Below are 11,549 nucleotides of genomic sequence, written 5' to 3' on the forward strand. Positions count from 1 at the left end.
TGAATCAAACCGAAATAAAACTTTTCCAGACGTTACCATTTGCAATTGCCATGGATTTGTTTGCTTAATTTCGTCAGAAAAAACGCACGAAAGATCGCCAGACGAAAAAAATAAAGAATTCATGGTGCTTCGTGTACAAAACAGATCGTGTTACTAGTCGCTTCTGGCCTTTGTCCTTGGTTTCTTTGTTTGAAGTTACCTAGCAACACTGAATAAACCTTACTTGTGATTGGTTGGTTATAATCGATGACGCCAATGCGTTGATCGCTAATTTTAGAAGGTACGTAATACTTTTAATGCAATCGGAGCCCATCGTATAATATATAACTGCGTTCGCTGGGGCTTTCCCAGAATAAAGCTGATCTCAACAAGCCATATCTGGGAAAGAACCACTGGACACGCGCGAAAAGTGAACCATTGTTTGATGCTCAATTACACCCACGTGTTGGATTTGAATAAAACCTCGGCGTCGACAATGTTGATGCGACATTTGAATTTGCCACTGCCTATGGACACAAACTCTGGCGACGAGAGAAATTTTCTATCTGGAGCAGCGAAAATGCCAGTGCCTTATCATTTGGATGAATCAGACAGCGATTCCATCGTAAGCTCAAAATTTTCATCAGATTTTTATTTTCTCTATGAACGTGTTTACAGATGTGACCGAGTTTGCATAATATTCGAATCGAGCGACATGCGACTTTAAAAATTTTATCGTGTGCTCCTCATCGATCACTCCTGTTCACGTTCGTAATATTCCCACTTGGGCTAGATTCTAGTAGGGAAAAATTACATTATTCCAATAATTCCCTAAGTTTTAACCCATCATAGAAACATGATTTCAGTAGCAATAAAAAAATTCTGAATCGATCGATGTTTTTTCATGTCAGAATTCTATTATTAGTGTGTAACGAAAAGTTCTGTATTTACATGACTCTACAATTTCAGTTTATGTCGCGATACCACTATAAATACAAGCTGGACTTGTTTTATGCTTAGATTTTCTTATTGCGCTTGAAGAAATAACGACAACGCAAATAAATGGTAATTTGTGGCACGTATGATTTCGTAATGTAAGGCAAGATATTTTAATATTACGTTCGTGCTTGTATAAATATAGCAAGCTCTAGTTATTTTGACCGTTAAGTATTCATCAAATTTTTTTTTCTTCTCGATAAAACCAGGTATCTAGCGAAGATGCAGCGAGCTACACCGAACTTACACCCATGACAAGTGGTGCTAAAGAAGAAGTAAAAGTTGGTCTTCGAGAAGCGATAACAAAAAAAAGGGTCGCCCAGGGTTTAGAAGGAATGCCACATCTCGAAGCGAAAAGACCCAAGGTCGAAGTGGTAAGTCGATCGAGCGATTTTATCCCACGTAAATTTATTTTCAATTCATTGCATTATCATCGCGCGCGTTTAATTTTTGAATGAAAACGTTGTTATTTTGCGGTTTTGCCAAACAATTGGTATGCTAATTTGTCAAGATCCGGCTGACTCTCTCGTGTGTCATTCAAGGTCACGTAGCAAGCAATAACATTTTTTTCTCCAAATTTTGTTTCTTTTAGCTCTCCTTCGAGGAAGAGGAGAAAAGACGGATAAGAAGAGAGCGTAACAAGATCGCAGCTTTTAAATGTAGACAGCGGAGGAAAGAGCACATGCAGAAACTTCAAGACGTAAGTATTATTTTATTATGTCAACAATATTCAAACTTGTGATTCTTGTCACGCATCAAACCGGAAATAAGCTGACGAGTCACGCGCGTCACATGAGCTGAGATAGTACGTAGTTCATTCTCGCTTCCGTTTTAGTTCCGTTTCAGGAGAGATAATCGAAAAAAATTTTTTACAAGACAAAGAAACGGATTTCTTTGATAATCACATGCACAACACCCACAAAAATACTCAAACGTCATTTCCGAAAATCCCGAACTTTAAGCGCTTGCCAACATCTTTTCCGATAGCAAACCAAATTTGGTGAGACTGGTCCCGTGGGTGGGACTTCATCTTTATCATACCTGTAAACACGCGGAAAGGTGTGGCCACTGTGCACTCGATAAAATTCTTTAGAAAATACTTTAGAGAGGAAATTTAGCTATTTGGTTCCGAACTATAAAGAGAAAATATAGGCATTTTTAGTACCGGTAAACTATTCAGATTAGAACAATAGACTAGTTGACATTCTTTTGGACAAAATCTTCCTTCTTTCTTAATAATTAAGTTTGGCGATCGAATCAAAGAAATAGGGCAATTTCTATGACTATATGTTATGTTTTGAAATGAATTTAGCTCAACTTTGACTGTCGGTAGCCCAAAAATATAGTAAAAAGGGTTTCAACTGATATTGTCTTATTTGTGACCTCCTTCAGTTTTGGAGCCGTCTTTTGTGTTATACAACTATTTCAAACCGCACTATTTTGAAGTTTTGTTTGTATTGGTGTGTTTCAACAAGTTGTGTGGTGGATAGATTCTGAACCAATATAGTTGACAAATTGTTGTTCGTTTTGTCTCTTTTAGGAAAGCGATGAGCTAAACTCTGAAAATAGCTCTCTTGAGAGAGAATTAGTGGCGCTCAAGGCACAAAAAGAACAGTTGGAGAAGATGTTCCGAAGCCATGCCTGTGTCTTGAAGGATACGAAATCAAACGGAAATAAGAACACAGCGGCGGAGTCGTGCGAAGCCAAATCACCCTGTTCAGCAGAAGTGGCAAAGTCGAACGAGCCAACAACTCCAACAAGCCCCGATTCTGTGAAAGCTTGAATTGTCAAGATACGTTAAGCATTTAGCTAACTATGGAATCGTAGACGCCGTCCAACCTTCCATCAAGTTCCAGTTGTCAGATATTTTCCAACAAGGTTGGCAATGACGAAAAAGTTTTGGCGAAATTTTCGTCCGTCTCACGTGAGGCGGGCGAGAATACTGATACAACAGCCCATGCAAGATTTTATATGGAGGACAAAAAATAACCTAGATGTAATGCTTAATAATTATTCTTAATTTAGCAGTGTTTGCTTTAATAACAAGTGTGACTTAAGTATAGTTAAGTTTTCATCTTCACTTAAATCTCCAAAGTACTATCAGGCTTTTCTCGGAAATTTTAAGCTGGATGAAAGTCGCATGGTAAAAGATTTGAAGAGCAGATAGCAAGATTCAAGTTTCGTTTTTGTAGTTGTTTTAACTTCAATTTTTTTTAGAGGTTTTAAGTGAAATTTATTAACTTATATATATCGAGAGGGTAGTTAATATATCATAGTTTTTATTTCGGACATTTATTAATGAAGTATAGTTTTACATTGTGGTGGCGCAGTTTTAAATTATTCCGTAAAGAAGTTTTCTTTTTGCTTTCTCGTGGAAGAGAAAAAAATTCTTGTGGGTTGTGTGATAGTAGTTTTTTTCGTTTCGCTGTAGTTTGCTGGTTACTAGAATTGAACCGGTAGAAAACAGAAAGATCGAAAAACAAGATGAATGAAAGGGTTTCCGTTTCAGGGAACATATTGTTTGTTTAGCAAAAAAAGCATTAAGAGGAAGATAAATCAGTCAGATGAAGAGAGGAAAAGAAGTCTTCTATTTGACATGACCATATTTTCTGGCTAGTATAAAACATAAAAGTATTTATTTAGTTATTTTACTGACGAATGCCTGCAGGCTCGAGCTTTCCTAGTAAAATAAAAAGGTCAAAATGCAGAAAACAGTAACTTATCAGATAAGTAAATTCATACGTTATCATATTCATATACAGTTGAGTTTCAGTTCGCAAAATTAGCTAGAGTGTTCCGTAAAAGCGCCGAAAAATCGTAGTAATTTATTAAGAGTTTAAGTTTGTTATAGTTACCTTTCAGACGGTCTATGGACGTATCAAAATTCGAGTTGTATAACCGTTATTATATAGCCAGATATAGACGATGTAAATTTAATTTATTTGAGCGTTTCAGCGTGATGAAATGTTAAGAATTATTTGTCTCAGTTGTTAGAGAAGAAAATTAAAAGTGAATTATATCTGAAGTTTACATTTTTTCATTGTGATGTAGTTGTTTTCAAAATCCTTTTTCTGGCAATTACAACACAGTCCGACCCATTTAGTATGCACAGGTGTCATCCTTTGCAATGCATTAAAAAAAAAAACAGCCTATTGTTAACCCTTCCCCTAGCACGTACCAAAATGTCGTTTCACATCCCTTGCAGTACGTTACAAAAAGCAGGCGGTTTCTAAATCCTTTCCATCGCACGTACAACACTGTTTCATTCAGTACGCACATCCGGCTTAATCGCAAGTGTACCAAAAATGCGCGTAGAAAACATGAAGGTTTACGTAATGCAGTTTCACGCGAACCTCGCGCATTTTACATTCCTAACGTGTTTGTAATTGGCCGATGATGTCATCAGAAGTCACGTGTTACTAGAACAGAAGGCCCGAGATAATGACTCCTTGGAAGATGATGTAACGTTAAATACTTTAAAAGAAAAATATGAGAAACTAGAAAATAATTTCGGAGATGAGATAAACAAGTGAAATTAAATTCCGAGCACGTAATGTTAATTACTTTGGGAGAAAAAAGTATAAGAACCTAGAAACACATTAATTTACAGAGATGGAATAAACAAAACAAAATTTTAATTAAAAACACAATGCAAAGTGTCCAATATTAGAGGAAATGAAACATAAAGAAATTGCTAAATTTGAATTTATAATAATAGTAGAAGTTTTTGTATATCGGACTCAATTACGTATAAAATATAGCGATTTAAAACATTTCCAACTGTCTCGATATTCAACCTCGGGTCTTGCTTGGTCTGCCTTCCCAATTTGGATTCTTAAACACGCTATGTTCGATATTGCGAATTTGCGATATTGGTTTCAGTGTTTGTTTACACTAGACCTTTTTCTGAAAAGCCCCATTCAGGAGTGGTCAATTCCAATCAAGATATTTTGATATTTATGACAGTGAACTGGGAGAGTGGGAGAGTTTGGCATTCGCAGCATTCTTTACGAGAAAAAGAACTGGCTGTACGATTCGAGAACGAAGCTCCCACTTTATTGATAAAGACATTTACATCTAATCTTGAATGTAATCGCAAAACGTGAGTCAAACTTAATCGGGTCAGTTAACGTTGTTTCAACCCTTGGAATGCCATTTCAAGGATTGCAAAAACCGCTCCTCTTTCGAATTCCAGTTTTCATTATTTATAAGATCAAAAATTTCGATAAGAAGAACCATAGTCGCTTGTCTCTTCGCATGAAGTGCGGCATAAGTCACAAACAATTGAATTTTTCTTGGAAAACCTGTTAAAATTCCTGTGCTGGTTCAATTCTCAATTTATTGACAATATAGCTATATATCGGAATATGACAAAAACTATTTTCTGTGCCTTTGTACCAGATTTAGGATCAGCCTATAATTTTTTTTAATTCAGAAGTCTCAGAAATATGTGATCTGCGTAAGTTCCCAAATACGTCTTAGTGTATATCTTTTATTTTCAAAGGCTTTAATGTCTATTTTGAGGTGTCTGTGTAAATTATTTAAGTGTTAAACTATTTAAAAGCTAAACGTGGGATCTTATTATCACAGGAATTTTTGCGTTCTAGTCACGATTGCATGCTTTCGGAAACGGCAAGAAAAGCTAAGGAATTTTTGAAATTCTTTTGTCGTTAAAATTAACTTGTTGCGCTCCTTTTTCTAGGAAAGGAAATAATATCCAGTGCATTTTTTTTCCAGGAAAATTTTGAAGTGTCGAGAAACAGAGAATGTTCAGCGAAATTGCAGATCAAATCTTTGTTCCGGTGTATACTTCCCAAGGATAAAGTTATAAGATAATATTTTATACTTTCGAGCTTTGCTATAATGAACCAAGATAAATATCAAGAATTTGTTTATGGGAAAAGTCAAAGTTCTTTCAACTATATATAAGGTCCTGTAACCTTCAGTACATTTCGAGGTTTGAAGTAAAATGTCAATAAGGGCCGTATCGCACTAGCGGACAAGTTTTAAATGTCATGACATTTTTGACAAAACAAAATTGTCGCGACAAGTCAGAGACATCTTGAAGAGAACAAAAGGTGAAATTATTAGTACAATAGCTTTGCACGTGCTTCTGGCATCCCTGTACATTTCTCAGCACGGCCGTCTTGGGCAAACATTTAATATGCAGTACCACGCGGTAAAAAAATTCTAAAAAAATTTGCATTTAGAGCACGCGTGTTCTCATGCAGTGGAATAATGAGTCGTCTCAAGATAACTTTTTCTTTTCTCATTCTTACATTGGGCAAATACTTCGCTTATAAACATGCCTTGCCTATCGCGGAAAGATTTTGCGGCTGAATTATGATAGTGAGAGCCACATCACGGTGCATACTATCGCAAACATTTTGGTGTGCGTGTTGTTATTAGGTCCAGTTTGGGCCAAACACAATAGCCAATCAACAACGTATTGTTATCTGGCATTACGAGGGCATGGGAATGCGACTTGTCATGAAATGTCCTGCCTCGAGGCAGGACTTCGGCCCCTTTGATGATTTGTCCGTTTTGACAAAATTTGCCCTTGTCCAACAAGTCGTACGCACTTGTTTTTGCAATTGTTTGACAAAATGTATCGCGCGTGCAATGCGGACCAATCATAAGACAGCTGCTTCTTTGTTTTCCTAAAATGTTGGACAAGTTGTAGGTCTCGAAAAACGTAATCGCACTTGTGTTCTGCAACAAGTGACTCATTAATGATGAAATCTACCATTTGTTACAAAATTTGTCCGCTAGTGCGATTCGGCCCTAACTTATCAATACATATTCTCTATCCACGGGTATATAACGAACTCACAAGTGATCAGCTCCCAGTTCGCTTGATAGCTCAGTTGGTTAGAGCGCTGCACTAGTATCGCAGAGGTCATGGGTTCGGTTACCGTTCAAGCCTGAATTTTTTTCAGGCTTGCTTTTCTCAACTGCTTAAGTTGAGTACATTACTGCGATGATCTTTCATTTGCTTAAAGAGAGCAGTGATCGTACGATATTTTTTTGTTCATTGTTCAAATTTTTGGGTGGGAATTTAAGTTTTTTTCCAGCGTAAAAAAATAAAGTTCTGTTTTATCGTTCTTCGTAGAAGAGAAACAATTTCTTTTGGACTGTGGATAAGCAAATTTTTCGTTTTGCTGCTGTTCGCTCGTCCTTTCAAACATTTTTTGAATTAACCAAAGCAAAGCCAAATTCCCCTCTTCCCCAGCTCCTCCCGAGGAGAAGGAGAGGGGACCCGACAAAGTTAGATATGTTTTAGTTTTGTCAGTTAGTTCTCACTTGAATTGTAAGATTGAACGGGTAGATAACAGAATGATGCAAGAACAAGGCGAACAAATAAGGGTTTCGTAATTAGTGAGGGTTTCCAATTCGGGAACATAATGTTTTCTTAGAAGCAAACAAAAAGGAAGATGAAGTCAATAGACGAAGAGAAGAGATTTTTCGCGAGTATATCAGATAAAAAAAGTCTTCTGATATGTGACGTGACTTTATTTTCTAGCTACAATGTAGTAGATATATAAAAACATGTAAACAGTCGAATGACTTGCAGGATCGAGCTTTCCTAGTTAAATACATAGGTTGTAAAAAGATACGCTATAAATACAACTTGATACAACTTGTAAACATTCTGATGTATCCGAAACATGTCGTTCAAATATTAAAGTACGTGCATTTTTCTTAAGTGTTTAACTGTAGTTATATCAAAACGTTGTGCGCCAGTTCACAAAACTAGGTAGTTTTGTTCAAGCGCCGAAAAAAATGAAGTATTTTTAAATTATTAACAGTTTAAGTTTATCCAATTTTCTCTTCAAACAGTCTACGGACGTTTGAGTTTGATTTATACTACCCTTAAAATTATAGCTAGATATAGACAATGATGACTTACTTGAGCGTTACAGCGTGAAATGTTAAGAATTGTTTGTCTCAGTTCTTAGAGAATAAAATTAAACTCGATCGTGGGAAGTTTAATTACATTCTTTCACTGTGATGTAGTTTGTTTTGAAATCCTTTTCCTAGCGCTTACAATACTGTTTCAGTACGTTTCAAGAAGTAGTTGGTTTCTAAATCCTTTTCCCTCGCACGTACAGCGTTGCTTCAGTTAGTGTTCACATCCTTTAAAGTTCGTTTCAAACACTTTGTCGGTTTCTAAACATTTTACCCAGCACGTACAACGATCGATTTCATGCACTTTGTATATCCGGCTTTGTCGTAAGTACCAGAAATGAAGGAACATGAAAGTGCATCCGCCCCGCATTTTACGTCCGATGATGTCACCAAAAGTCACGTGTTACCTCGAATTTTAACACATTTTTGAACAGCCAAAATTTATATTTGTGATGTAGCAAACCTAGAAGTAATGGTCCATTTTTATTAACAATTGCCATATTAGAGCACTGAAACTCTTAACATGAACAAGCGTATTTGGCCGCGGATCGCTGGGAAATGGATTACACCTTGAGTAATAAGGCTAAACGTTTCAAGGTGTATCCGCGTGTCTTTTTAAAAAATCAATATTTATAGCCGTAGTTTGGTTTCTATATATCTTCCCTTCGTTGTTTAATGATTATGTTTTTCATGGGTTAAGTTGCCTACCACTAATTTCAGAGCAGTTTTGATCAAAAATCTGCGAAATCCCCGTGAGGTAGCTCCTTTAAATGTTCAACGCAAAAATTATAAAAACACAGAAAAAAAATTACAGAGGTGAGGTAGGCAGACCAAAATTCAGTGCGGTGAGTGTTAATATTAGAGGAAGTGAAGCATTTAGAAATTGCTAAATTTGAATTTATATTAATAGTAAAAGTTTATTATATTTGGCTCATGTATGTATTAAATCAAGCCATTTAAAATGTTACAACGCCCCAATATTTAACATCGGTTTCGCTTGGTCTCCTTTCTGCCAGCCTAGATTCTTCACCGCGTCATTTTTAATACGGCGATATTTCTTTTAGTTTTGTTTACAAAGGTCTTGAAGCGCCCCGTCCGGGAGTGGTCAATTAAGATATTGGTCTATTAAGATACAGTATTTTGTGATTTATGACAATAAACTGAGAGAGAAGGACCGTATAGCATTCACTGACAGCATTCTCTGCGAATAAAAAAGAAGATTGGCTGGTTCGATTTCAGAACGAAGTTTAGCCTTCGTTGATAACGACATTTTGATCTTATCTCGAATCTAGTTGCGAAGGTTAGAAAGCGGATTAGCTGTTCCAATCCTTCTAATGTCATTTCAAGGATTGGAGTACATATAACCGCTCTCCTTTCGAATTCCAGCGCTGAGGACCACCTCATTTGATTTATCACAGTCTCTTCAAACCATTCTGTGGGCATCAATTTATGAGTCATAAGAGTCAAGTTTTTAGGCAAAATGTTCAAATTCTTGTGCTTTCTCGGTACCGGTTCTAGGATTCCCATAATTATTTTGTCTCAAAATAATGTACTCATCCATAAACATACGGTCTCTTAAAGTGTAACTTCCGAATTAAAGCTTTTTGTGGGACTGAGTTTCTATTTAAAATTCACTGTGTATATTATTTAAGAGTTAAAATATTTAATAAGAGTTAAACGTGGGAGCTTGTCATCACAAGAATTTTTGTCTCTAAGGCGTAGTTCAGTGCTAATTACGGAAACGTAAGAATGGATATTTTTAAATTTCTTTCTAGAAGTTTCTTCCTTGCGCACGGTTGTGTAAAAATATATATCACAAAGGATTGTTTTCGTTTCTCGGAAAAGATAATAATAATATATCAAAGGCATTTTCCTTTTCGGTAAACTGTGAATTGCTGGAAACAGATATTATGTCCAGCGCAACTACAGTTCGCGGACTGTTTCGGTCCATTTCCCAAGGCTGTGAACTTCACCAAAATAAAGCAATTTTATAAAAGGCCGTAAATATCAAGAATAAGCGTAGCTGCCGAAAATAAGCCATTGCGTATTTTTTAAGCTTTTTGAGCATAAGGTTTATTCTTGGGGTTGCCTTCTATCTTAAGGTGAAAGAGCTTATCGAGATTAGCTGAGATTATTTTGTGTAATTCGGTTGTGGATGATTTTAGAAAGCACAGGAAAAGAAATTTCTTAAATTCAAAATTTCTTTGTTGCGCGACCCTGCATGTGTAAAAATATGTATCAGTCAAATTTGTCTTTGTTTCTCGGAAAGGATACAGTGTAGAATCCGATTTTTCGCAACTTTAGGTAACGAAAATTGCTTGAGAAATCGGGGGTTAAATACAAAGAAGTACTATCCAACGGATCGAAACGAAAGTTGGTTCGAGGAATCGGAAGCTTCGATAAACCGCTAGTGTTTGGGAAATCGGGATTCTGCCGGCTGTAACTGAAACTGTAAATTTCGAGGAACAGATAATGTCCAGCGAAACTACAAATCACATTGTTCCGGTGTATATTTCTATAAGCTTCAAGCAGTGTAAAAGATACCCTGCGAGTAGAGTTCCCTTTCATCTTCCTAGAAAACCCGGAGGAGATTTTCGATTTTTCTAGGAAGATGGAAGGTAGCTCTGCTCGCAGGGTAGTTAGAGGATATCATTTATATCAGGAGTTTGGAAGTTTTAATTCTGGTTTGCTGTACTCAAACGATGCTATCTCCTTAATGATATACGTTTTTATCAGCCGTCAGCAACAGGAAAGTACAATGTGTCTTTAGACACTTATTCCCTAGATCGCTTGAGTTCCAATTTCCTTTCAGTTTCCTTCAGCCGGATCACAGGATGTAGTATCGACACATCACACCTCCTAGCCTGCGAGCTGTTCCTCCAAAGCACCATTCATGTGAGTTTGCTACACAGGGAGATTTAAAATTTCCTGTTACAAAATAAAAAAAAACGGAAGTGCGTCTCGACAGGTTTTTCTAATTTTACAACATTATAAAAACCCGGTTAAACAGCGTAACACTGTACAGTACTGTTCAATAGGTTTCATTTGAATGGTCATGCGTTCACTAGGGTTTCATTCACAGACTGCTCTCACTGCTCACATTTGAGCCACCTTGTACAGCACATATTAAGCAGTGTCACATTAGGGAGTATGGCTCAATAGCTGTTTTTTTAATTAATTATCACAAGTCAAATTGAGCCAGGCAGGAAAAGAACAAAAGAACTGTTTTTTCTAGGGACATGGTCAGCGTTCTTACCGCGCTGACCTGGATACTAGTTTTCACGTGACTTTTTTCAAAACGAACCTTTAGAAATCTGCTTCAATCTTCTCAGTCTTTTACTAAATGGGAAAATTTAGAGAAAAAAAACACTGAGAAGATTGAAGCAGATTTCTGAAGGTTCTCTACGCGTATTAGTTTTGATTTCGGGTTAAGGTGGACTTTATTTTAAAAAACGTGAAAACTAGTGTCCAGGTCAGCGCGGTCTGAACGCTGACCAAGTTCCTTTAATACACCGACGATAAAGCACATGCCTGTGTCTGCCTGTTTGTGGCTAGGGCCACACAGCGTTCAAACGCAGCGCGCGTGCGCAGTTCCTGCGCAATTCCCGCCAAAATTTTCCATACAAAGTCTTAAATTTTTCGAAAACTTTCGCTTTAAAGTCAAA

At 36.8% G+C, this 11,549-nt stretch overlaps 1 protein-coding gene across 1 annotated transcript; it reads left to right on the top strand.

Annotated features, from left to right (window-relative positions):
- The first annotated feature begins 387 nt into the window (after nt 1-387).
- Nucleotides 388-4,000, top strand: LOC144636094 (uncharacterized). The gene is made up of 4 exons (XM_078495237.1): nt 388-604; nt 1,185-1,349; nt 1,568-1,675; nt 2,516-4,000. Exons 1-4 carry the CDS (start codon nt 425-427, stop codon nt 2,756-2,758), a joined length of 696 nt encoding a protein of 231 aa, XP_078351363.1. The 5' UTR covers nt 388-424; the 3' UTR covers nt 2,759-4,000.
- Nucleotides 4,001-11,549: the final 7,549 nt, after the last annotated feature.

The sequence above is a fragment of the Oculina patagonica genome, chromosome 13, assembly GCF_052425735.1.
Source record: "Oculina patagonica isolate OP01 chromosome 13, crgOcupat, whole genome shotgun sequence".
NCBI classification, from domain to species: Eukaryota; Metazoa; Cnidaria; class Anthozoa; order Scleractinia; family Oculinidae; genus Oculina; species Oculina patagonica.